Raw genomic sequence first — 25,981 nt, 5'->3', positions numbered from 1 at the left:
GTAGACCACATGCCTGGTTTCAGGAGCTGATTTCACACTGACTTGAAGGTAACACTCTTGGTAGAATAAACCAATGCTCAGAGAGGCGAGGGGATGATTAAACCACCCAGTTCATGGGTAAAAACCATCCAAGGAGGGCTGCACAGGTCAGGGGCTCCCCATCTTTCTTTAGCTTTTCCCTGAGGGCCGCACCTCCACAGGGAACAGGGCAGGTAAAAGCATCCGACTGGTCAAGGCACCAGGTACCCCTGTGGGAGCTTTCTCACCCTGAAGCTGGGGGGCTTAGCTGAGCAGCTTCTGAGTCCCGACTTGCAGGGGGTAACCACTTCATTTGGCTTGTGGACCACCCCAAGTCTCTGGCCTCTCCTGGGAGGGGGTCTGGGGAGGGGGGAAGGCTGGTGGGAGGGGATGTGAATGGGCCTTATAGCTCTGCCCTTCCTGGGGAAAGACCTCAGGGTCTAGAGGAAAACTGCTTTCCCCCAGGTGTTTGCAGGTTGGTGCTGTACAACCAGCCAGAGGGCAGTAGAGGGTGGTGGTGGTGGTGGGAGGGGAGTTGGGTTGAATCTTAATCAGTCATGGCCACCCCACATTTCAGACAAGGTCTACTTTCCAGCACAACCATCAAGACTCAAACGGGATTTTATTGTTAAAAAGGGGGCTTGGTGGGGGCGGAAGCCACTGCTAAGTAACAAGACCAGATTCCCTCCCCGACCCCAAGCACAGCCTGGGAATGTTCCTGCCCCAGATGTGGGCCCAGGAGCCCTGTCCCATTAACAGTTCCCTCCCCCCCATTTCTGAGGCCAAGTCGGGCCACAGGTCTCAGAACGGGGTTTTGGCAGCAGGGTTTTCTGTCCAGGGCTGGGAGGCCAGGGAGCCCTGCCATCCCGGCCGTGCCTCCTGGGCTCACCTCCCTTTCCCAGTGGCACCGCAAGCACGGAAGTTTTGGGCAGGCACCCTCACCGTTCCTGGGTCTCAGGAGCCCCCGCCTTCTGAGATCCCGAGCTCCTGCTCGCAGGGCACCCCCGTCTGCCCAGCCTCCATCTCCCATTTCCTGCTACACCCCATTCAGTCTTGGGGGCAGGAGGGCCGGTTCCAGGCAGGGCCCCTCAGTTATGTTGGAAGCGTCCATCTTTGCCATGGGTGCTTGTGCCATGGGGCAGGCGGGGCCCCCGGGTAGCCCGTTGGGAAACACCAGCTGGGTTGGAGGGGACAGCGAGGGGTGAGGAGTCCCCAGGGCCTGCAACGGGGGAAGGGCCACGAGCAGTGCTTTAGGAACGCCTCTCCATCCCCTCTGATCACCCAGTGGCTTTGAACTCCCTAGGGGCACAACCCCAAGGTGCCAGCCCCACAAATATTCTTCAAGAACCCTGTTTCCAGCAAGGGGCAGCCATAGGGCAGGGAGCTCAACCTGCTTCCTCCCTGGGCTGACCAAGCGCTCCCCTCCCATTCCCTCCTTTGCTGGTACTGACCTGTGTTCTGGCTTGGAGGGAGTTTGACCTTGGCCATAGGCAGGGTGACCTTTCCCAGATGCCGGGTACCAGAGGCTGGGTGCCCGCACACTTGCACCCTGTGGTCCGAGATGCTCTGCGCGGGATGGGGCCCCAGGAGGTGTGTCTTGGGGCGGGAGAGCTGTGTTGGCTGAAGAGCAGTGAGGTGAGGTGGGAGCTGCGTGCGGATCTGATACACGGGTCTGCCCTGGCAGCTACGCCAGCTTGGGGGGATACGGCGTGGAGGGTGGTGCACAGCTAGGGGTACCCTGGGGCCGCTGGAGCAATCCAGCCCTCAGAGCCCCACCAGCAAGGCAGGGGCCCAGAGCCCCCAGTCCTTGTCCCGGGACTCACCCCTTGCCCTGTGACCTCAAAGGACTGCAACCTCCGCTTCCTCCTCTTTGCTTCCAGCAACTCCTCCCGTTTCTTGCCCAGGCTTTTCTTCTGGCCACGCAGCCAGGGCCCGGGGCCATCGCCACGATGCTCGACGGCCCGGGATGGGGCCTCACCCGTGCTGCCGGACAGGTTGTCCTCACTGGCAGCGTGCTGCAGCATGGGGCTGGGTGGCCGCTTGCAGGCCAGCAGGCCGGGTGGCCGCGCATCGTCAGCCTCGCTCAGCGAGTGCAGGGACAGGCTGCTGCGCTCCGTGCTGGGTGCCAGCAGGTGGCGCCCCTCGGCGCCCAGGGCCCGAGAGCGTCGCCGGGCAGCCTTCACCGAGATGCACTTGGTGTCCGTCAGGATCTCCTTCCTCTCTGCGGCGGGACAAAGGAGCACCCAACCGGGGATCAAGGCCACATATTCCTCCCCCTCCTGCACCTCCAACACCCCTTCTCTGCCAAAGCATCCCCCCTTGCTTGCTGTTTAAGAAACTGTGGGCAAGTTTCTGAGCCTTACTTTCATCTGTAAACTGGGGATGGTAAAACTAACCCCACTGGCTTGTGAGGATTTTTTTTTTTTTTTTTTTTTTTTTTGGCCAAGGCTTAGTTCCCCGACCAGGGATCGAACCCATGCCCCCTGCAGTGGAAGCGCAGAGTCTTAACCACTAGACCGCCAGGGAAGTCCCAGGTTATGAGGAGTAACTGAGATAACGGGCACAGCCTATGGCCAGGGCGTAGGGGTTCGGTCTATATTTACTCTTACAATTATTTCTGAGTGGGAAGGTGGGGCGTGATCCTAAGCGCCATGTGTTCCCCATTCCGGTTTCTGATTGTGCCCCCAGCTTTGTGTGGACAGAGCAGCTCGTTAATCCTCTCTGGGCACTGGTGCCTCTCTTTCTAGAACGGTCAGCACCCGACGCATGGGTGTACTTAGAAGTGCAGAGGGAAGGAAGGGGCTCTGGGCTGGGTGATCTGAGCAGTTTGGACGATGCCAGGCTCAGGCTGACAGGGTGGGCAGGGGGCACACCTTTGCAGGACAAAGGGATCTCTGACAGGTTCTCACTGCTGTCAGGGGAGGAGTTGATCCGGCCGCTCAGGCTGCCCAGGCTGTCCTGAGTGGGGGCCTGTGAGACGAATTGGTTGGGAAGAGAAGCCACTGGACACAGCAGGGACCCTATGTCCCCAGGGGGCTGTTTTGGAAAGGCTCCATCCCAACCACTGGGTGTCCACCCTGGTGCTCCCACCTGCAGCAGAGGAGCCCATAGGGCCAGCGGTGCTCAGTGCTCACCTCCTGCGTCACCAGGCTGCCAATCTGGATGGGGGGTGGGGTGGGCACAGAGGAGCTCTTCACTTGCCAGGCCCCGGAACTGGCCTTGGACACGTGGTTGGCTTCACTGAGGTTGGTAGAGGAGGATGGGCATCTGTTGACCAGGCTGGTCCCACTGCGGTCCCACCCCCACCCTAGGGGGGAGCTGTCGTGTAAAGGGAGAGAGGACCCAAAAGTCCTGGCTCCAGACCTGTGTCACCTCCCCCCTTTCGTTCCTGCTCCATCCCCCCCCAGGAAGCCCTAACCTGGGCTGGCATCTCTGGGACACAGCCCGTGGTGGCTCAGGCAGGAAGGACTGGCAGAAAGCGGCCCCTGGCCTCACCCCTCTGTGCTGATCGGAGGCAGGAAGCTGCCCTGCAGGAGCTGGGCTTCAGAGCTCAGCGTCTTCACGCTCTCTGGGTCAGACTCTGGGGTCAGCAAGGTTCCTGCTCTGCTAATTTTGGGCAAGGAGCTGTCCTGGGGAGGTGGGGAAGGGTCCGTCAGAAGACTTGGTCCTGGGCCGGGTAACGGCACAGGGTGACAAAGGCACACAGGGTGTCTGGGGCGGTAATAGGGGCTGGGAGCCCCAGAGGGCAGTGGGCTTGTTCTCGGTCCCCAGGGACAAGCTGTGGTAGGCTAGGCATCCCCCGTGGCACTGCCTGGTGGCCTGGTCTCCTGGGAGGGCGTCTGGGGCCATTTGTCATATCTCAGATAGCCAAACCTGACCTTCAGACCCTGGGTGGGGACAAGTGCCAGAGAAGAATACGCCGAGAAAGGAAGCTTACTCAGGCTTGGCAAGCCTTTGGGTGGGATAAGAAGGAAGGAGTCAGCGCCCTGGGGACCAGCCAGCCTGGTCCCACCGCCATGCCAACGACCTGCACGCACTGCCCTGGCCATCGGCCCCTCCCTTAGCGCGTGTGCGCGTGCTCGGGCCCGGGGCGCCCACCTGCAGGGCCCCAGAGGCCACGCGGTCCATGATGGTCGCCCGCTCCAGGCTGCCCTCGTCCTGCGCTCGCACGTACACGTCGTACAGCTCCTGCAGGCGCTGCGGGACGGCCAAGCTGTAGTCTGCCGGGGGAGGGGCAGGGCTCAGCGCGTGCCCTCGGGCCCTCCGCGGGGCGATGGGGCCCGTGGGCGGCTCGGCCGCGCGGGGCGCGGGCCCTACCGTCGATGATCTGCCGCTGGCCCTGGATGATCTCGTCGCAGAGGCTGCGGTGCTGCTCCAGGCGGCGCAGGGCCTCGCGGCGGTGACGGAGCGCGCCGTCGCGGAGCAGCGCGTGCGACTGCATCTCCGTGTTCTCCACCTCGAGCTCGTGCACGCGGCACAGCAGGCTGAGCAGCTCGCGCTGCTCCTCGGAGCCGATGCGCCGCGGCAGCGTCTCCTCTAGGCGCCGGCCGCGCGCGCGCAGCTCTCGGCAGCGCTGCTCCAGCGTCAGCTGGGGACCAAGCGGGGTGAGCGCCAGGCGGGCTCTCGCCCACCGCTGCGCCTGTCCCCGCGCCTCCAGTCCCCGGACTCTGGGCTCCCGGCTGAAGCCCCGTTCCGAGGCCCACTCTCGCAGCTGCCTCTCGGGCCTTGCAACCAGGGGCTGCCCCTGAGGGGCCCGTCTCTGCCTACCTTCTTGCCGTCCTGACCACAAACCATCCCTGGAACCAGCTCCGTGGATCTGCTGAGCCCCAGCCCAGCTGATGCCCTCAGGGCCCACGGTACCCTGAACCCCCCTGGCCAGGATATGCTCCAGAACGGAGGGCAGAGATCTGGAAAATCCTAGTTACGATATTGGCTACCAGTTTTTGAGTCCTTGGTATGTGAAAGGCATTTGTTTAATCTCCCCATAACCCTACTAGGGCTGACTGCTCCCATTTTGCAGATGCGTAAGAGAGGCACGAAGAGGTGAAGCAGTTCAGTGAGGTCACAGGGGATTTGTGGCCTGAGCTCCCAGCTCTCACTCCTCGCACAGGCCTCCCCCAGCCCCTTCCTGCTGGGGCCTCTCAAACCCACTCTCCCAGACCCCCAAGCCCCAGGCACCTTCTGCTTTCGCAGCTTCTTCTGCTCCCCCGTCAGGGCAGCGATGCTCTCCCGGGCGCAGGCCACCTCGGGGGGCTCCAGGATGTCTGGCTGGTCATCGCCTGTGTCCGAGTCCTTCTCACTGTCGTCCTTGGTGTAGGACTCCTTGCGTTGCTCCTCCCTCCACTTGAGCGCCCTGCGGGACTTCTCCTGCTCCCAGCTGCCGCAGCCCCACCCCCGAGGGAGACCCGGGATTCAGGCCACGGTGGGAGGCACGGCATGCGTCTCCGGCTCCCAGCCCCTGTCCCAGGCGGGGAGTGCTTACCCTGCAATGGTGAGCAGGTGGCGGGAGGTGTCGATCTGCACCTCCATGGCGTGGTTCTCCAGCTCCAGCAGGTGTCTCCGCACGTCCATCTGCTCCTGGAAGGCGCTGATGAGCTGCTCCCGCAGCTGTCCCATCTCAGTCTGCTCACCCTTCTCGCTGTGCAGCTGGACCTTGGCTGGCCGTTGAACGGCAGGTGGGGGAGGTCAGTGGAGGAGGAAGGGTCAGGCCAAGATGTCTGGGCTACCTGGGGCCCTCCCCTTTCTTTCTTCCCAAATGACTTCCTGTACAAGCACCTCCTCCAGAAAGACCTCCTCGATTACCACAGCCCTCCCACATCCCACTTCCGCATTGAGTCTTCAGGCTATGACCCAAAGGTGATTCCCAGCTTCTCTGTATGAACTGGGCTTCCGTCGGCCTTTAGAGCACCTCTCCGTCAACTAATAAAAGGTGCCCTTTAGACACTTTACTGCCATCTGTTGGAAAATCATCATAGCAATTACAGAAAGTGTATGAGCACCGTATCCCTTCTGGTGATGCCAGGCACAGTCTCGGAGCCCTGCACTGCAGCCCCGAGAGCGACGCCCCACACAGCTAAATGCCCACCTGCCACTCACTCGTGTGATACCACCTAACCCTCAGGTCGAGTCTCTGAAGCAGAGATCGTGATTCCATTTGACAATTGAAGGACTGAAGGTTCAGAGTGGTTGATGACTAGCCCAAGGCTACCCAGCCAGAAAGAATCTGAGTCTAGCTTTGAACCCGGCCCCGCCTGACCCATGAGCAATTTGAGACGGCCCGGACGGGCTTCGGGAGACGGGCTCCCACTAACACAGACCCCCCCCACACACACCTTGGATGTGACAGATGTCGCCCCGCTCCAGCCGGCCGTGGGCCTGGCCCCGCCCACCCTGCTTGTCGATCTTGCACTTGAGCCTCTTGATCTCGCCCCGCAGGTCGGCGATGATGCTGGCGTACTGCGCGATGTGGTAGGAGACGTTGAGCAGGTTCTGCTTCACCTGTGGGGAGGGGAGGGGAGCAGGTACGGTCACCTGGACGCCGGGGCCTGCCTGCGGGTTCCTCTTTTCTCTTTCTTACCCCTAATCTTTCTGACAGTAATGGCCTCCTTACCTCTGACCCTACAACCTCTCAACACTGCGTGCCTCCGCCAGAGGCATACTCCTAAAACGCTGCCTTCCCTGGTCAACCTTCAGTGGCTCCCTACTGCTTGGGGGAATGCCCTAATTCCCCCCCCACTCTCTCTAGATTTTCTTTTGACTCACTGCTCCAACAGGAACATTCTGCTCCAGCCGAGGAACCACCCTACTTGCCCCACTCCCACCGCCGACACCATCTCCTTCCTGCCTCTGGAACCTCTACCCTTACTGCTGCCTCTTCCTAAATTTCCTCCCCATCCTGTTTCCCTCTCACAGTCTCTAAAGAGCTACAGGGGATCCCACCAGCACCCCCATCCCCGATCGTTGGCATCATTTCCTGCTGTTAATAATGTTCTGAGCTATCAATTCGGAGTATCATTATTACCTGTCTCCTCCCATCATTCAGTTCCTGGAGGGTTGGGATAAATCGTAAAGTGCCTGGAACAATGGCTGGCGAATCGTAGTGTCGGGAGGGTGTTCAGGAAATTCTGTCTTAGAATTCCCACCCCTCTACCCACACGGGTGGAAACAAACGTCCTAACGGAATAGTGGGGATTCTAACACGTTCACCGGAGAGGGTGAGAACGTGGGCTTGGAAACCGGGCAGACACAGCTCCAGTCTCAGCGTCATCACTGCCCTGGGACTGGGAGGTCACTGAACTCCCTTCTGCCTCATTTTCCTCAGCTGTGAAACGGGGACAGAAATGACGCCTGCCTCATTTGAGGATCAGATGAGATGATTTGATAAAGGGCCCGGCGTAAGTGCATAGTAACGGTCACCTCCGTCTATTGGGATTAGGGGCTTTGGAAAGGTAAACATCTGACTATCTAAAGATGAAAAGGGGGAGATGGAAGGGGATGATGGGGCTCGGGGCTCACAGACCTTGCACGAGAAGAAGGGGACTCTCAAGGGCTGTGGGCTTCCCGGCGGGCAACAGGGAAGGGCACAGGAGTGACACTGGACTGGGGAGTGGGGCCGGTGCGGTGGTGGCTGGTTCCAGAGAATGTGCGGTGCAGTGGCAGGGACTGGAATCAGTCCAGGGGCTCGAATCTTGGCCCAGGAAGGCGGGCCCTGGGGGACAGACCAGGGGTCCCTCACCCTGGTCTTGATGTTCTTGGCCCGGCCAGCGTAGGTCAGGGTGTTCCGGGATTCCTCAAAGGCACTGCTCGCTGGGCTGATGTGGGCGATCATCACCGTGCGGCTGTTGCCCCCCAGGGAGTCCTGGACGGGGCCGAGGGCGGGCTGTGGTCAGCAGGACCCTGCCTTCCTGCACGCTGCTCCTGCCAGGCTGTTCGTGATGCCCCTGTGGGGTGTGTGTGTGTGTGTGTGTGTGTGTGTGTGTGTGTGTGTTTCCCTCTATCTCACACTCACACACACACGCGCACACTCTCACAGCCGCTGGTGCCAAGCATCACGGGACTCTCCCCTCCTCCTCTGCTGTCCCCCCTTCTCCCCTCTTCCAGCTTCTTCGCCAAAGTTCGTATCCAGGTCAGGGTCTCCCGGCTTCCCTTCTCCTCCCCTCATACGTGAGAACGAGGAAAGGCAGCGGCCCTGACTGGCTGGGAACCAGAGGGGGGAAGAGCCCCGTGGGGCCCTGGGCCCCTCCCCCATCCCCTCTGGCTTCCCAGGTCCCCCTTTATCCGACTGCTGGTGGCGCTGTCGTCTTGGCTGGAGTGAGGGGGGTGACGGGGACCTCTGTATGAAGGTTGAATTTGGCCTGTGGCCACCGCCTCCCTTGCCCTGGGCTTGCTATGCCCTCCTGGACAGACAGAGAGTGCACAGCGGGGCTGCGGGCTTGGGGGGAGACAAAGCCCTTGGCTGCAGCAGTTACGAGCTGGGCGACTCCAAGCAAGCTCCATGACCTCTCTAATCCTCAGCTCCCTTGGGTTTCGAGGGTGGCAGAAATTAACTGTCCTGCCTCCCAGGCTGTAAGTGCAGTGATGCTGGCAGGCCGATTAAGCCACCTGCAGCTCTGCTATCGGCCCAGACAGACCTCTGCTGGGACCCTACGTCCAGCAGTGACTAGTGTGAGGCCTTGGGAAGGTTACTTAGCCTCCTAGTGCCTCGGTTTCCTCATCTGCAAATGGAAATAGTAATCCCCTAACTCAGACTCGCTGACAAGATGAAAGGGACCGAGAAGGGGGTGCTGAGGTACCGAACACAGAGCCCAGCCAGGAGCGGGGCCTCCCCAACAGCAGCCTCTGGGAGCCCTGATGCTGACTGACCACCTGAACCCCCAAATCCAGACGACCCCCAGTTCCCCTAGACCCACAGCCCTGGGGTGGGGGGTCAGAGGCAGCCCTTTTCCCTCCCTGCTGCCCAGTCTTTGGTGAGAGTCACCAGATAACATACAAGACACCCAGTGAAATCTGAATTTTGGATAAATAACAAGTGGGTTTTTGGTTTTGGTTTTTTAGTATAAGTATGTCCCAAAGATGGCATGGGACATACTTATACCCAAACAGATTTTGTTTATTTGAAATTCACATGCAGCTGGGCGTCCTGTATTTTTCCTTGAGACGCTGGCGGCCCCCCCCGGGTGCCCAGGCACTGGGCCCGGCGGCAGGTCATACCTTCAGGAGCCGGGTGAGCTTGCTGTCACGGTAGTTGACGTACTTGTTGCTGCTCTTGTCACTCAGCGCGTTGATGCAGTTACCCAGGGCCAGCAGCGAGCGATTGATGTGGGCCCCCTCTTTCATGCGCTGCCCACGGTTCTGTGTCTGGGGGGCGAGCAGTGGGTGTGACTCCCTGCCCCGGGCCATCCTGAGTTGTAAACCCCTCCCTCTCCCCCAGGGCCCCTGCAAGGGAGAGATGCTGAGGGCCTGGTCCCACCCTCTGTCCGGCGGGGGGGTGGGGGGGGGTCACGGAGGGCTTTCGAGAATGTCAGAGAACCGGAAGGCCTCTGAACAAGAGTGGGGGACAAGAGGCTTCTGAGGGTTGAGACCCTGGCACTTCGTCTGCCCCGGGGGGCTAGCCCCGCGGCACAGCTAAGGCAGCGCCGAGAATGCGATGGAGGTGGGTCGTGGCTTCCCAGGCAGCTTAGCTGAGAGCCGGCCGGCCACGGGCATGGCAACAGGCGTGGCCATGGGCACATGGCTCTAGAGGGTGCGCCAGGCTTCAGGGAGGGAAGAGGGAAGTTTGTGTGTGTGTGTGGAGGGGGGAGTGAGTGTGTGTGAATTGCATGTGTATATGTGACAGCATGTATATGTGTATAAGAAAGTCTGTGAGTGAGGAAATGGGTTGAGGTGTATGTAAGTGGGTGTGAGAGCAGGACAGTGTCAAGTCCCAGGAAGCTCTGCCTACAGCCGCCCTCGGGAGACGTCTTTGCCCAGCCTGGTGAAGCTGGGACCCGCTCACTCCAGAGGCCGCGGGGCACACCCTCTCCCCCCGCGGGGAGCTGGCTGCTCCCCTGTACTCCTCCTCCAGGAAGCCCTCAGGCCTTTACTGGAAGAGAGGGGTGTGTTTCTCCAACTCCACCTTGTTTAAACCAACCCCACACATTCAAACCAACCCCACACGTTCAAACACAAGCCCTGTTACATCTCCCTGGTGCTGTCCTGTCCCTTGCATTTGCTTCAGTGCTAACGGTGACATCACGCAGCCCCAGCACTCACGTGACCCTGAAACCTCCAAGTTTGCCCGCAGGAGGGGGCCCGGGCCCAGGCGCAGGGCCAGGCGGACTGGGCTTAGTGATGGGGGACAAATGCTGAGAAATGGGTGATGGACCTTTTTCTCTCCCTGATGTGGTTGGCAACGGCCCCCTCCCGGGCTCTGCCCAGGGTGCCCCCAGTCGGGGGACGTTGTTTCCCCCCTGCCCCAGCTCCTCATTGGGCCCCTTCATTCTCTTGCCTGTTCCCCGCTCCTCCGGGGCAGCCACTGTCTCCTTCCCTGGAGAAATCCCCACGCTCCCAGGCCCCTTCCCACAAACAGCCCTTGTGTGCTTCCCCAGGGTCCCCCCCATCCTTCTTGCTCATCGGAGACATTCCTCAGTCCCTTCCCCTCGGGATCCCCCTCATCCCCGCCCTCCCTGGGACAGTCCCCACCCTCACCCCTTGGGAAGCTGGGCGGCCAGCATCCCTGCCCTGCCCCCCAGGCTTTCTCCCCAGCCCCACGGGGAGCTAGCCTCACCTGGGAGGCCCGCTCAGAGCCAGCCAGGTCGATCATGAACAGGCGGCCCTGCCGCACCTCCTGCAGGACGTTCTTGACCCGGCTGCGCTGGCGCACGGCCACCTGGAGCACGGCGTGGGAGCGGGAGGACGTCTGGTTGGCGGCCGTGGGCTCCTGGGTCCTCTGCCGGTTCCCCTTCAACAGTAGCTGCATGATCTGGGTGGGTGGGGCGGGGGAGGAAGGCCACTCCTGGGGACCCGTGAGGATGCTCCCACGTCCTGCAGCTGAGAGGTTGGGAAGGGGCCCAGGCAGGGGTGGGTCGGCCCCCTGGGTGCTGCGGGGCCCGGGAGGTCAGGGCCTGTCTGTAAACTGGGAGGCTGGTTGCCTGGTCAGCCCCCAGGGTCTGCGTGGCTGGGGGCGTGTCATCCAGGATTCTCTGTGTCTGCCCCAGCCCCAGCCCAGCTGAGCGAGCAGCTGCTCCCTGGCTGCAGGGCCCAGCCCCCTCCCACCCATCCCCACCCTCCCCTGGAGGTTAGTGTCCCTCCCTACTGTGACTCGCCTCTTTGGCATTGACGGTGGAGACCTCGGTGATCCCGGCCACCTGGATCACCCCTTTGGAGTCCTCCCTCAGCTCCAGGTACCCCAGGGCAGGGTTCAGCAGGTCCCGGATCATCTCATTGTAGATCTGATGGGCCAGGTTGGGAGGGGCAGGGGACAGATGTTAACAGGAGACCAAGGGCAGGAGGTTCAGGCAATGGCCAGGTTCTCTGTCCCTCCCGAGAGCTCCAGGCTCCTCTCAGGGAAACCCTGGTTAAGGAGGACGACCCCTTCCTTCCTATGGGGTGGGCATAGGGGGCTTCAGCACCCGGAGGGAAACATGGGGCCACCAGAGGCAAGGGTGCAGAGGCATCAGAACCGCACGGAACAGGCTGGCCAGGCCCGGGACGGGGGATGGGGCCTGACCCACGGCCGAGCCCTGTTTGTTACCAGGCAACCCATACTCGACCTTCACCTGCTCCCACCTCGCAGGCCCCCAGAGTGCATCTTGCTGGCTGAGTCAACGCCACGCTGGCTGGAGCAGCTGCTGGCAGCAATGTCTCACTGCCCTTCCTGAGCTGTCACCCGGGAGATTATCAGCTCCCGGAGGGAGCCGGAGAGGCCAGGAGCCAGATGGCGTCTAGCCTGCTGGCTCTCCTGCCTCTTCTGGCCTCTGTGTGTCCGCCCCCACCGCCTGGCCACCCCCGCTGACCCCTCGTTGCCTGGTGGTAGCACTCATACAGGTGGGCATCAGAGGCTGTGGCAAGAGAGCGAAGGCTGGCAGGTCCCAGCCTGTCCGTGTACGTGCAGTTCCCACCTGTACCTATAGACGCTGAGTGCCTGCACGTAGCCCGGCAGGGCAGAGACAGGGTTGGCTTTCAGGAGTGTGCCCAGGACGATGGCGTCTGGGAGGATGGCTGAGGTCTGTGCTCAGCGACAAGGCTACTTTGGAGTGTGGCACAACGGGCACGGCTCGGCTTTAAAGCCCTGGGGTCCTGAGTTTGAATCCCTGCTCCCTCACTTACTGTGTGACCTCGATCTAGTTGCCTAACCTCTCTGAGCCTCAGTTTTTAAAAAGTGAGGCCAACCATATGCACATGGGAGAGCAGCAGCGATGAGCACCCCAGGAAACTGCCCCGTGACAGGGAGGTGAGCCAGCCCGGTCCTATGGGCCTCTTGTCCAAGCCCACGGGACAGGGTGGAGGGAGGACCCACCTCCAGGTAGGACATGGACACCTCATATTCCATGTCGTTGCTGGTCTCCTCAATGGCACAGAAGAGGTCATTGAGGGTCCGAACGTAGATGCCGGGCTCGTGGTCTGTGCCCAGCATGGTGTAGGTTTTCCCGCAGCCTGGGGCAGAGCAGGGCGGTGGGTGAGCAGGGGCTCCTGGCAAACCTGGGTCTGTCCTCAAGGCTGGACCCTCCCAGATGGCCAGGGAGGTGGGGGGAAGGGGAGAAGATGGCATCCTTGGCTGGGGATGGGGCTCTGGGTCCAAAGGGCCCTGGGGGAGGGTGGTTTTAATCAGCCACGTCCTCGGACCCTGCTCCGGTTGGGGCCAGACTAGCTCGGCGGTGGAGGGCAAGGGGGCTTGATTCTCAGAGGGGACAACCAGGGCATACAGTCCTCTCCGTGGGCTCTGCTCCCCCTCACCTGTGGGACCATAGGCAAAGACAGTGGCATTGTAGCCTGAGATGACGCCTTCAATGAGGCTCTTGGTGGTGGCCTGATACACCATCTCCTGCAGGAAAGAGGAGACCCGTCAGGGGCCTGGGCACAGGCAGGGCAGAGCACACAGGCCCACGGGCACATCCTGGCTCCCAACAGAAGCAGCTTCTGTCCCTGGAGCCCTCGGCCCCAGAGAAGTGGGGGTGGGAAGTGGGGAATGGATGTCTCTGCTTTCACCCCATGGGGGGATGCCAGCCTGAAAGAGAGCTCAGGACACCTGAGACGCCTCCCCCCACAGCCGGCTCCCAGCCCCCAGCCCCGAGGACGCACGCATTACATCTGCCGCTGGGAGCATCCCGCAGATGGGCAAGACGGGGGTCCCTGGGAGGGTGTCAGCTTCCCGTAGCTCCCCTCCCAGCACCAGATGGGCTTCAAGCACTCTCCTCCAGCTCCCATAGGGGCCACCTGTGGGGTGTGCTGTGTGGGTCCCCGTGTAGGGTGGCCTCTGCGTGCTGACCGGGGCGTGTCCACACAGGAGGCTCTGAATGCACCACGCAGGCACACGCACACTTGCACGTGTGGGGAGACAGCAAGTGATGGAAGGAAGGCTGAGGGTCGGTGGCAGGGTCCCCCAAGGACTCCCTCCTGAGGGGGTCAAAGGGCAGAGAGAGGATCTTGTGTGTCCCTGGGCCCGGGCCCCCCTCACCTGGGTGGCAGTGAAGTCAAAGGCCACGTCGAATAGGTAGGACTTCTCCCGGGAGCGATGCGCCCGCAGGATGTCGTCAGGGTCTTCCATTGGGTCCATAAGAACCACCATCTGCAAAGGCACCCGAGGGGAGGCTGGTGGTCACCCGGGAGCCCCAGGCCCATACCAATGTCAACACTGACCACTGACCTCACCCCTCCTCACTCAAGACATGGGAAGGAGTGGGGACGATGCTCTGTGTCCAGGAACGCCGGGGCCAAGAGGTAAACTGAGTCCTGACAAAGGACAAGGCACTGAGGGGGATGGGCTGTCCTAGAGCCACCCAAGGTCGCAGACACAGTGATGCAGCTCCTTTCCTGGGTCAGCAGGGGAGCCAGGGCCAGTGGCAGCCCAAAGAGGACTTGAGAGCAGACAAGGCATAAGGGGCAGCCCTTGGAGGGGCAGAGGGAGCTGACTGACAGAGGAGGCTGACTTGGGAGCCCGGCCCGGCTCCATGGACCTGGGAGATCCACATGGGTCCCTGTCGGTGCACCCCAGTCCAGCACCAGGATTCAGGAGGCCCAGTGCCGGGAGGACCACAGCCTTGGAACTCCCACCAGACTCCTCCCAATAGGTACACAGCTGTGCTCACTGCGTCTAAACTGGCCTAAGACCCCTGGGGTCCCAGCAGGGCCCCCTTCTGGGATTCTCAATGGAGGAGGGAAGAAGGAAGAGGTAAGACAGCTCTCTAGGAGGCCCGACCCAGGACCCTCACCCAGAGGTCTTATCCAATCAGATGGGATTCCAGGTGAGCCAGTTAGAGGGGATGCTCCAGACAGGCTGGGCTGGGGCTTTGTGCAGGGAAAGAATGAGGCTACTGACTGAGGCCTCCTCACAGCCTGCCAGAGGCTGGGTGGCCATGGTGAGCTGAGTGTAGGGTGTCGGGGCCTGCGGCTGTACCTGGGGTGCCCACCTGTCCCCAGCCACCACCTCAGGGCTTCAGCCCCAGTGCCCTGTAAGCTTGTCCCAGGATCCAGTTCCAGGCTCGGGCCCTAACGCCAGCAGCAGGAGCCCTGATCAAGTTTCAGACCCAAATGAAGATACATCCGCCCACAAGTCCCCAGGTGTGGGTCCCAGTGGAACGCAATGGAACTTGACCAGATGTACAGCTCTCACCCTCGGTGCCAGAACTCCTGTGCATACCAGCAGCGCCAGCGGCCTGAGGACCGCCCTCTAGGGACCTTTGATGCAGGAGTGGGTGAGCTGTGTGCACTGATGCCCATCACCCACTGATCACCTTCAAGTGACCTCTGGGCACTGCCAAGTTCATGGCACCGTCGGCATTTGGTTCTTTTGACATCCAGGCTCCTGAATCAGGACATTGTCAGCACGACTGCTATGATCCCCTCTTAAAGAGGGTGTTGGGGCTTCCCTGGTGGCGCAGTGGTTGAGAGTCCGCCTGCCGATGCGGGGGACGCGGGTTCATGCCCCGGTCCAGGAGGGTCCCACATGCCGCGGAGCGTCTGGGCCCGTGAGCCATGGCCGCTGGGCCTGCGCGTCCGGAGCCTGTGCTCTGCAACGGGAGAGGCCACAGCAGTGAGAGGCCCACGCCAAAAAAAAAAAAAAAAAGAGAGGGCTTTGTCTGGGTCTCCATCTGTCTGGGCCCCAGCCTGCGCCCCACCCTTCAAAGCATCACCCCCATCCTGGTCCACTCTGGCATACAATGGAGCCCTTGTGCCCCCCAGCCAGGTGAACTGGAGCTGAGCCGCGGAGGGCTGGGGTGGGGTGGGGCGCTGTGGGCTGTACAGGGAGTTCAGGCCGGGTGACCACGACTGCTGGGCACCTTCTATGGACCAGGCATTAAGCGGGGCCCCCCGAGGAGAGAGAGAAAATGAAATGTGGTTTCCTGCCTCTGACATCACAGTGGAGTGGGGAACAGATCATTGTAATAACAAGCGCTGGGCTCCAGGAGGCAATCAGAGCATAGAGGAGGGGCATGTGATCCGTGATGCAGGTTTTCCACTGCAGGAGGGCTTGCTGGAAGAGGTGGCGCCAGCACTGAGTCTTTTTTTTTTTTTTTTTAAGTTTATTTACTTATTTTATTTTTGGCCGCGTTGGGTCTTCATTGCTGCATGCGGGCTTTCTCTATTTGTGGCGAGCGGGGGCTACTCTTCGTTGCGGTGCGCGGGCTTCTCATTGCGGTGGCTTCTCCTGTTGCAGAGCATGGGCTCTAGGTGCGCGGGCTTCAGTATTTGTGGCACACAGGCTTCAGTAGTTGTGGCTCGCGGGCTCCACAGCACAGGCTCAGTAGTTGTGGCGCACAGGCTTAGTTGCTCCGCAGCATGTGGGATCTTCCCGGACCAGGGCTCGAACCCGTGTCCCCTGCACTGGCAGGCAGATTCTTAACCACTGCGCCACCAGGGAAGTCCCCAGCACTGAGTCTTAAAGGATGAGTAAGAGTTGGCTGAGGAATGTGAGGTGAGGAAAGCAGACGAGGGAAAAGCATTAGCAAGGCCACGAGGTGAGAGGCAGGCTGTGGGCAGACAGCCTCAGCTCCGAATCACTGGCGATTCTTATGAGAAAGGCAGGGATTTTTCCTCCCGTCCCGTCTGCCAGGAATCTTGACAGCACAGACCCAAGATGGCCACAGAAGGAGACGTTGGGGCTCCTCTGTGAGCACGTGCTGCCCCCGCTCTGGGAGGCTCCTGTCTGTCCTAAATGTCACCCAGGCTGGCACCCAGCATGTGCCCAAGGAATGTTTTCTCAATAAGGCTGCACGGAGGGAGCTTTGAAGGTGCCATATGCAGTGCTATGTGCTTTGCACACACTTTCTCATTTTCCCCGACAGCTTAGAGTAGGCACTCATATCATCTCAGCATTATTACGAGGAATCAGACTGGTACCCAAAAGCTGCACTGCCGAGTACAGAGCTGGTTGGATTCAGAGCTGTTGGGTTCCAGAACCCAGGCCCCTAACCAGCAGACCTCCCGCCCCTGCCTCTGGACCAACAGCTGCCTTCCTGGGGCCTGTCCTGGTTGAACTGTGTCCTCCCCAAATTCAAATATTAAAGTCCAATCCCGCAGTCCCTCAGAATGTGACCTTATTTAAAAAGAGGGCTGTTGTAGCTATAATCGGTTAAGTTAGGGTGCGGTCCCTTTATAAGGACTGGTGGTGTCCTTATAAAAAGGGGAAATTTGGACACAGACACGCGTGGCAGGAAGATGACGGGAAGAGACACAGGGAGAAGATGGCCATCTGCACGCCGAGGACAGAGGCCTGGAACAAATTCTCCTTTGCAGCCTCAGAAGGAGCCAGCCCTTCAGACTCCTGGCCACAGAACTGTGAATGAACATATTTGTGTTGTTTAAGCCCCCCAGTGTGTGGTACTTGGTTCCAGCAGCCTTACAAATTGATACACTACTGGAGGCAGGCTCCTGCCTCAGCTCTGAGGGCGTGGGCTAGTCTGGGAGCTCTCTTTCACAATTCCCTGCATCTTATATTTTTTAAAATTAATTACTTTTTTTTGGCTGCGTTGGGTCTTTGTTGCTGCGCGCGGGCTTTCTCTAGTTGCGGCGAGTGGGGGCTACTCTCGTTGCGGTGGCTTCTCTTGTTGCGGAGCACGGGCTCTAGGCGCACGGGCTTCAGAAGTTGTGGCTCGCGGGCTCAGTAGTTGTGGCGCGCAGGCTTAGTTGCTCTGTGGCATGTGGGATCTTCCCGGACCAGGGCTCAAAGCCGTGCCCCCTGCCTTGGCAGGCGGATTCCTAACCACTGTGCCACCAGGTTAGGTGCATCTTAAATGTTCATGCCTGTGGCATGCTGGGCACCTGACTCTGGGAGGTTTCAAGGGCCACGCTGACCACACAGGATGCACAGGGCCCTCCCGATGCTGGCGGGATGGTGGAAAGCAGGGCCGGGAGTGGGGAAGCTGGGTGGCACACGGCAAGGCTCTGTCCCCACTGGTCCAGGCCTGCTAGCTCAGCAAAGGCCCCCGGGCTTGACCTCTCCCTGCCCCCACTGCCTCCACCTCCAGACGTGTTTTTCATTCAATGCTGACTGTGACCTTTCCACGGTTCTAGCTTTGGGCCTGGAAACCCAAGACCCGCAAGGGAAGTAGGGGGCCTCAGGCTTGGGGGAGGGTGTCATCCATAGCCTGTGTCCCCATTAGGGACCAGGCTCCTCGCCCGCATCTCCTAGGTGAGAAATACCGTGAACAAAGTGTGTCGGGAGTTCTTCCACTGCACACCGCTAGCTGCTGGGCTCTGATCGGCTTTGCAGTTTTAGCCGCTTCTTTCTGGCCTCCAAATGGCTGAACTGAGACCAGGGTTTCACAGTCTTGGCACTATTGACACTTTGGGCTGGATCATTGTTATCAGGAATTGTCCGGTGTGTTGTAGGATGTTTAGCAGCAGCCCTGGCCTCTACCCACTAGAGGCCATGGCACAGCCTCCTCCCAGTTGTGACATTGCCGAATGTCCCCTGGGGAGCAAAATCGCCCCCAGTTGAAAACCTCTGACCTAAACTATTCCTCCTCAAGCCTCCAAACTGGCAGCGAAGATCTCCGGGGAAGGGGATGTGCAAATTGGGTTCAGGTTCCATACTGCTGTGTGACCTCGGGAAAACTGCACCACCTCTCTGGGCCTCAAGTGCTTCCCAGTTGGAAGTCTGGGAGGACCAACAAGGCCGTAGCCTTGAGAGAAGAAATCATGCCAGCACTCCTCACCTACTCAGGAAGCCCCAGCAGAGAACGGGCATCTGGGGAGGCCCCAGCCTAGGAGACATCATTTCCAGTCCTGGGAGCTGAGTCCATAGCTCCTGTATTCTCAGGGTGTAAACAGGACACAGCGAAACAAAAGCCTGATTCTAGGTGGCTATCACACCTGTAAGGCTGTTTCTAGATTTTTGTTTTTTCTTTAAGAAGGAAAATTCATGGCTGGTCATAGTTCTAGTTGTAAAAGTACCATCTTGTGGGTACTCAAGAAAGGAGATTTTGATCTCAGGAAGGGTGTCCCTGGGCCCTGACAACCTTCAGGCTAGATGGAAAAGACCAGAACGCTGAGCTCATAAAGCCACCAAGGCCCAGCTGGCTGCTCAGGACAGAGCCACACCTGGCTGATGTCCTGGACAGGTCTCCACCTGCCTACAGGACTCTGAGGACCCTGAGGCCTCGGGTGAGAGGACGTGTGGCCAAGATCGTCTAGGGCTGCATCTCTCATGGGCCTACAGTGTCGCCCTGGGAGCTTGTAAAATACAGATTCCCAGGCACTACCCAGATTCACTGAATGAAAATCTCTGGGGAACTGGGCCCACAGATCTGCCTTTTTAACCTGCACTCTTGCCTTGTGCCCATTCAGGCACTCAGTAGAAGAGTCCTTGCATCCTGGCAGCATTATTCATAATAGCCAAAAGGTAGGAAGCAACCCAAATGCCCATCAACTGATGAATGGGTCACCTAAATGCAGAGTAACCATAGCCTGGGATAGTATCCAGCCACAAAAAGGAATAAAGTTCGAACCCAGGCTACAAGGTTGATGCAGCCTTTTCCTTTTTTTTACTTTTTGGCTATACCCCGTGGCTTGGGGGATCTCAGTGCCCCAACCAGGGATCAAAGCCCCACCCCCTGCACTGGAAGCGTGGAGTCCTAACCACTGGACCGCCAGGGAAGGTCTTACAACGTGGATGAACCTCGAAAGCATTATGCTCAGTGATACAAGCCAGACATGAAGGACCACATATTGTATGATTCCATTTCTACAAACTGTCCAGAACGGGTGAATCTATAGAGACGGAAAGTGGTTTCCTGGGGCCGGGAGGGGGCTGGGGAGATGGGCGGGGTGGTGGCTAAGGGTGGAGAGAAAGACTTCTTGAATCCTCTCCCAGTCACCCTCCTTTGGGGCTACAGAACCAAGAAGCATCCAGATGGTGGGTGTGCACGGGGGGCTCCACCCCCAGGCAGGTGAGTGGGGCTGAAAGCGCCCGGGCTGCTCCCACAACACTCACAGTCTCTGACTCTCGGCATCTGTCACCTTATACTTTATTCACCTTTCACAATAGTCTGTACTTGTGTGGCACAGCTCTCCCTTACAGGATTGCCTCTAATCCTCTCTCAATAGCTCTTGGGCTGGGCCGGGCGAGTTCTTTTTTCTTTTTTAATTAATTATTTTTGGCTGCGTTGGGTCCTCGTTGCTGCCCGCAGGCTTTCTCTAGTTGCGGTGAGCGGGGGCTACTCTTCGTTGCGGTGCGCAGGCTTCTTATTGCGGTGGCTTCTCTTGTTGCGGAGCACGGGCTCTAGGCACGCGGGCTTCAGTAGTTGTGGCTCGCAGGCTCAGTAGTTGTGGCTCGCAGGCTCAGTAGTTGTGGCTCACAGGCTTAGTTGCTCCGCAGCATGTGGGATCTTCCCGGACCAGAGCTCGAACCCGTGTCCCCTGCATTGGCAGGCAGATTCTTAACCACTGTGTCACCAGGGAAGTCCAACAGTGGAGCAGGTTCTTAACATACTGTCTTCTGATGAGGAAACGGAGACCAGGATCCGGAAGCCCCTTGGTGGCTCCTCCGATAGGACCCCAGGGGCACGGGGTGGGGGTGACAGTTGGGCTTTGAACAGATAAAGGCTAACTGCGGGATTATGCATATGGTCAGGTGACTTAAATCCTGTCGACAAGCATGGTCTGGAGGGCTGGGGGGAGGATCCGCAGGCTGTGGGCTCTGTAGGGGGGAGGGAAGGGAGCCGTCTATTCCGGAACTTCTGGGCCCCAGCGACCTCTCAGGCTGTCCCTGTGGCCATCAGTGGCATCCCTGAGGGGTCTGGCGTCAGGGTCTACTCCCGGCCCAGATGCTAGGAGACCAAGCTCCTACCTGACCCTTCCGTGAACACAAAGGTGTGGCCGTGACAGACTGGGGACAACCAGACAGGGAGCCCTGAAGCCAGAAGGGGGCGGGCAGGAGGTGGACCAGGGTTTCACTTACCTATGGGGCCTGAAACCATCCCGTGTGTCAGCCCTGGAGATAAACTAACCTCTGTTAAACGCTGACTGTGCGCCAGCTGCTGTAAGCACTGGGCATGCGTTAGCCCGTGAAGACTTCTAAGATGGCGCTGTGACAATGATCCCGAATCAGATGGGGCGATGGCGGTGGGTAAGACCACAGGCACCCGGACCACCTCGTGACAAATCCAAACCCTAACTCCGGCTTCCCCAGAATCCGGGCACACCGGCCTCTTGTCCCCAGAGGACACTCTGCCAAGTGAGTGTCCACCTCTGCAAAGCTAGGGGAACAGTGTCTCCTTCATCTGCAGGAGAATGACGCCTAGCTCTAGGCAAGGCAGTCCCAGGCAGTGGCTGGCTGAGGCCTCGGTCCACCTCTGCCCGCTCAGAACCCACCGACTGGTGGGCTTTGGCATCGCCTCCCTGCTGACCACCAGGGGCCGGGCTTCAGTAGTGACCTCTGGCCTGCTGTGCTCGGCGGCTCCCGACCCGCTAGCCCGGGACGGCAGGAGCAGGGGTGAAGTAAGCCCTGCATCACAGAGGAGGCAGAGCCCAGAACCCCAGGCCAGCAGAGGCTGGGTTGGGGAGCCCTTCTGCGGGGCTGGGCCGTGATGGAGGGACCACAGCCAAGGGAGCAAGGGAAGCAGCGGGTCAAGGGCAGATCCACTTCCCAAGCACACGGCTCTTTAGCGGAGGCCGGGTCTGTGTAGGATGCTTGGGCCCAGCTGCACCTTTGCTGGGAAAAGACTCGAAGGCCCTGTTGTCCTGGGGATGCTCGCAAACTCACCCTGCCAGCCCACTGGGCTCCAGACCTCAGGGAGAAGAACCAGAGCAGCTGGCCCATCAGTGAGGCTGGCCAAGCCTGCAGCCCCCAGCCTCCCTCAGGGCCAGCTGCGCAAGCCTGGATGGCCTGGGCCACAGAGAAGCCATGGGGGTCACCGGAGAAGGATGGAGGTCAGGGGGCAGGGCCTAGCCAGAGGGCGAGGCTATCCATTTTACTTTGTGGACTTCACCTTACTGGTCAGAGGGACGGAGCACCTGAGCGGCGGCTTGTTTTTCGGAGGTTCCCAGCCTGCCATTTGCTGTGGCTTCTCCCAAACTGCAGCCCAGGCAAATGTATCTTTGGGGTTTTTGTTTGTTTGTTTTCTTCGGCCCCACCATGCAGAATCCCACGTGGGATCTTAGTTCCACGACCAGGGATCGAACCTGGGCCCCCTGCCGTGGAAGTGCAGAGTCTTAACCACTGGACCAAGGAAGTCCCAGGCAAGTGCATCTTTGAATCCAGCAGGGAGAGAAGATGCTGGGGCCCACATGCTTAGCATTCTCCCTGCAGGGCCTGGAGTCTGTGTTGAGAGCCCTGAGCCCACACTGCTCAGACCACTCTTTCCATGTCTAAGCTGACAAAGGAGCAGCTCCGTTGGGACTGCCCAGCCCTTGGGACCTTCTCGGAGGCGCAGCTTGGCCTCCCTCTCCACTGGCAGGGACAGAAAGGAGCCAGTGTTTGCTGTGTGTGGGCACACAATGGGCTGTGCCCGGGCCCAGAGCATTTCTCTCAGCATCAGTTAATATCTGTCAGCCCCCACGCCGGCTGGGAGCCAGGAGCGGCCCAGAGAGAGGGCATCATTGTTCCACCTCTGAGGACCTGATATCCTTGGGGACAACCTGGACAAACAGGGAGTGGCCTTGCCTGGAAGGAGGTTTCTCCTCTCGAGTTCTCTGGCTGTTCATGGCTGGCCCCTCTCATCAGCCAATCCAGCAGCCCTGGGCACTCTCAGTCACTTGTAGATGATAACTCACAGCTATTAAATGCCTACTGGGTACCATGCCCTGTGGAAGCACCGTGCATATATTTGCGGCTGAGGACCCTCCAGAGGAGGCATTATGGTGACTGTCGCCACTTACAGAGGAGGCAGCTGAGGCTTCTGGAAGCAACCTGACCCAGGCCACACAGCCGGTACATGATGGAACCTACACTCCACAGCTGTTGCGGGCATTCATGCTACCCCCACCAGGCCTTTAGATGGGTTCTTCCCAGCCCCCCGCTGCCTTCCTTCAGGCCTTTGAGGAAGGCTACCCTTTTCCAACAGGGCGCGGAGGAAGAGAAATCAGGAGGCTGGTGCCACCCAGCTCTGTTGTGGCCACAGCTCACTGGGGCTGAAGGAAGAGGCTTGCCCCCAGGGACCCCGAGGCAGGCAGGCATCGCAGGCTTTGTCTACCTATGGTCTTCTTACCATGGCCCCTGGGCTTCCTGAGTCCAGCCCGCCAGGCTCAAGGCCAGCAGGTGCCCACTTTACGCCTCTCTCTGCAATGCACTGCCCCGCCCTGACTCCTCTGACCTCCTAGCACATCCAGCCACCTGGATGGATGAGCCTGGCCACTCAGGAGAAGCTAGCAGCGGCCACAGAGCAGAGGCAAGGGGTTGCTCTCGGGGTCCCCAGAGGCCATATCACCATGATGCTTCTACCTAGGCAGCAAGCCTGCCCCCACCACTGTGCCCATCCCCACCCCAAACCTGAGTCAACTGCCTACCCCAAAAACCATCCTGGCCGTGGTCTACAGAGTGCGCAGCCTGGCTCCTGCCCACGCCGCCAACCTCATCTCGCTCCTCTCACCCCTTCTCTCTCTGGCTTGAGCCACACCGGCCTTTTCTCCATTACCCAAGTGTATCACAATCCCTCTCACCACAGGGCCTTTGCACACGCAAGTCCCTCTGGTTGAAATTTCTCCCTTTGGCACACTCCTAATGACCTCTTCTTCATCCCTCCTGTTTCAGCTCAAGCACCCTTTCTCAAGGAAGCCCTCCCTGCCCTCTGGGTCTAGGTCAAGTGCCCTCTTATTCCCATACCTCCACACATTTCTTTGCAGCCCTTGTTGGCTACAAACTCATACGTTCATGATTCAATTCTTTCATTTAAGTCTCATCTCCCTGCGCTGGCAACGGAGGGAGGACAGGGTCTCTTCTGTTCACCGTGGTTTCCCGGCTCCTAACACTGTCCCCAGCATGTGTTGTGGGCACTTGATAAATATTTCTTGTCTCCTGTGTAGACGGAGGTGGGGCTTGCCCTGCCCACCTCATCATGTTGACAGGAGAACCAAGAGAGCAAATAGACATCCAAAGACTTTGCAGAACATGAACGGTCTGGAGGTGAGCATTAGCTCTAGACCCTATGAACACGTGCTCTACGGGTAGCAGACCCACTAAGGTGGGGAAGTCAAGTCATGGGTACACGGAAGGTGTGTGAATTTTTTCAGGGCTGGAGGGAGGGGCTCAAGCTCGCCCTCCCCCTCAGACCAGGGAAGCTTTTAGCTCTCCTTGGATCAATCTAGGGAGGCTTCCTGGAAGAAGGACTATGGTTTCCTTGATGATGTAGTCAATAGTACAGCCAAGAGTTCAGAGGGCAGAGGAAGGGCCCTTCCCGCCCCTACCAGGTGTGAGCAGACCTCTGCCCTGCCCTACAGCTCCCAGCCACACAGCCCCATGTACCTGCTCGTCTACTTTATGGGCGATGAGAGTGGCTCCTTCTTCCAGCTCCGCCACGCTGATGGGCCGGACCCGGAGCGCCACCTGGGAGGGAAGGCCAGACCCCTGGGATTAGATGGAGAGGGTTGTGCCGGGCCGCATAGAGAAGGATGAGAGGACCCCAGGAATCCTCCCCTGGACCAGCCCCATGGGCTCCTCTCTGTTCAGCCATCCGAGCCTGGTTCATCTTAAGGAAAACTCAGTGGTTCAAGGCTACCCTCTAGGTCGAGGGTACCAGGTCCACAGACTGTGGGCTCTGTCTGAGTCTATGAACTTCCCAGGAGCCTGTGCCCTAGGGAGAGCCCCAGCGGAGAGAGCTGTCTGCTCCACCAGGCTGCATCAGTCACACCCCAAATTAAGCACCTGCATCTCCCCTGGGCCTTGAACTTGGAGCCCTTGGCAGTGGAGCAGCCTGTCTGTGCGTCTGTGGACAATGTGGGCGGGAGGTGGGACGGGGGCCCAGGGGACATCCCCTCCTCATGCTGACAACCAGTGACTGCATTCCCACCTGAGGACAGTGCCATCGGAGGCTCCCACCTCCCTCTATCCTCCCGCCAGAGAGAGATGGTGGGTCTTCATCCTGGGCCTGGGTCTCCCCCCAGACGGGGCACTGCTGTTTCTACTGATCAAGGGGAAATAGCTGCTCTTGTGGGGCACCGAGGGGGGCGCGTGGGTATAACTAACGGGCCCTCATGCCGGGTAAGAACCCTTCACTCTCAGAGGCACTTCACTGCCTGTCAGGCCGCGCACACCGGCCTCCTCAGCCAAACTCCACGGGTGGCGGGGAAGGCCCCTCCAACCCTGCCCCAGGGGCGCGCACCACACAAGCCAAGGCAAGCCATTTTCCAAGACACAATTCTAAACTACCAGAGAGGATGTTCCAGAGCCTCCCCGGGCTTGCTTGGGGGCCTGGGGCTGAGGTTCGTCTTCGGAGCAGCGAGCTCACCCTACAGAGGCGGGAGTCTCTGGGGGCTGTATTATCCTCCAGTTACATTACCACCCACCTGCTGGCGATGGCGGCCCTTTCCCGGATCTCAGAAGTTAGGGGGTGGGGGGGGGCTGGGAGAAAGCAGTGGCCTTGGGGTCACTGAGTCTTCCCCCCATCACTCAGTCTGGCCCCACTGATAATCAGAAACCTGTCTTTGTCTCCACCTGTCTCCCGTGCCCCCCACTCACAACCTCTTCCTCTGCCCCAGTCCCCGGGGCTATGAGGGGCCACCTTGGTTGCTTCCAGCACTTCTCGGAAATGTTTAGAGTCCTTACTTGGGCGGCATCTGTGTTGCAACCCAATAACCAGCTACCTTCAACCCTGTACCAGCTCCTCTAGTACCTGGGGGCTCTTGTCTACCTACCTGTGATCCTCAAACCCTTTAAACTCCTGACGCCACCGGGCTGGCATGCCCTGGTTCACTAGGAAGCTCCCACTTTCCTTCCCCGGGCAGGTAGGTCAAGCCCTCCCTGCCCATGGCTTTTCTGGATCAGAGAGCAGTGTTGTTCCAGAGCCCCATCTGCACAGGTGGGGGGTGGGGGGGCCCTGCTGGGAAGGTGTAAAGGGGGAGTGGGACTGAAGCCAGGCTAACTTTCCAGGCCTTAGCAGGGTGGCCATGATGCCCTCCTTCCTGACATGCACCACTCGGGGCAAGTTGCTCTGGACGCTCCCAGCCCCTGACCCTGAGTGGGTCAGGGGGCACCCAGTACGGGGGCACCCAGTACGGTACGGAGGCCGCCCGAGGGTGGGGGTTCGGGGGACCAGGGATGGGGTCGAGGAGGGCGAGGTTGACGGGTTCTCACCATGAGTTGCTGGTCCTTGGAGTCCCCGCTGTCCTTCAT

General features: G+C 59.7%; 1 protein-coding gene across 1 annotated transcript; it reads right to left on the bottom strand.

Moving 5' to 3' along the window:
- Nucleotides 1-1,106: 1,106 nt before the first annotated feature.
- KIF19 (kinesin family member 19) lies at nucleotides 1,107-25,981 on the bottom strand. The gene is made up of 20 exons (XM_065896914.1): nucleotides 25,943-25,981; nucleotides 24,116-24,196; nucleotides 13,673-13,783; nucleotides 12,952-13,039; nucleotides 12,515-12,651; nucleotides 11,322-11,447; nucleotides 10,784-10,978; nucleotides 9,229-9,375; nucleotides 7,754-7,876; nucleotides 6,351-6,516; nucleotides 5,501-5,675; nucleotides 5,197-5,395; nucleotides 4,336-4,606; nucleotides 4,117-4,238; nucleotides 3,514-3,647; nucleotides 3,153-3,258; nucleotides 2,892-2,988; nucleotides 1,842-2,239; nucleotides 1,470-1,629; nucleotides 1,107-1,237 (listed from the first exon to the last, which is right to left on the bottom strand). The coding sequence occupies exons 1-20, from the start codon at nucleotides 25,979-25,981 to the stop codon at nucleotides 1,107-1,109; spliced, it is 3,006 nt and encodes a 1,001-aa protein (XP_065752986.1).

The sequence above is a fragment of the Phocoena phocoena genome, chromosome 19 (genome assembly GCF_963924675.1).
Source record: "Phocoena phocoena chromosome 19, mPhoPho1.1, whole genome shotgun sequence".
Taxonomy (NCBI): domain Eukaryota; kingdom Metazoa; phylum Chordata; class Mammalia; order Artiodactyla; family Phocoenidae; genus Phocoena; species Phocoena phocoena.
The sequence above is the reverse complement of the archived record's forward strand: the minus strand, read 5'-3'. Positions and strand labels throughout refer to the sequence as shown.

What these genes read in the sequence shown, in the direction of transcription:
- KIF19 (XM_065896914.1), bottom strand. Translation starts at nt 25,981, where the DNA reads ATGAAGGACAGCGGGGACTCCAAGGACCAGCAACTCATG. An exon ending in CCAAGGACCAGCAACTCATG is followed by an intron (nt 24,197 to 25,942) that starts GTGAGAACCCGT and finishes CTTCCCTCCCAG; the next exon opens with GTGGCGCTCCGGGTCCGGCC. An exon ending in CCCTCCAAGCCAGAACACAG is followed by an intron (nt 1,238 to 1,469) that starts GTCAGTACCAGC and finishes CCCCCGTTGCAG; the next exon opens with GCCCTGGGGACTCCTCACCC.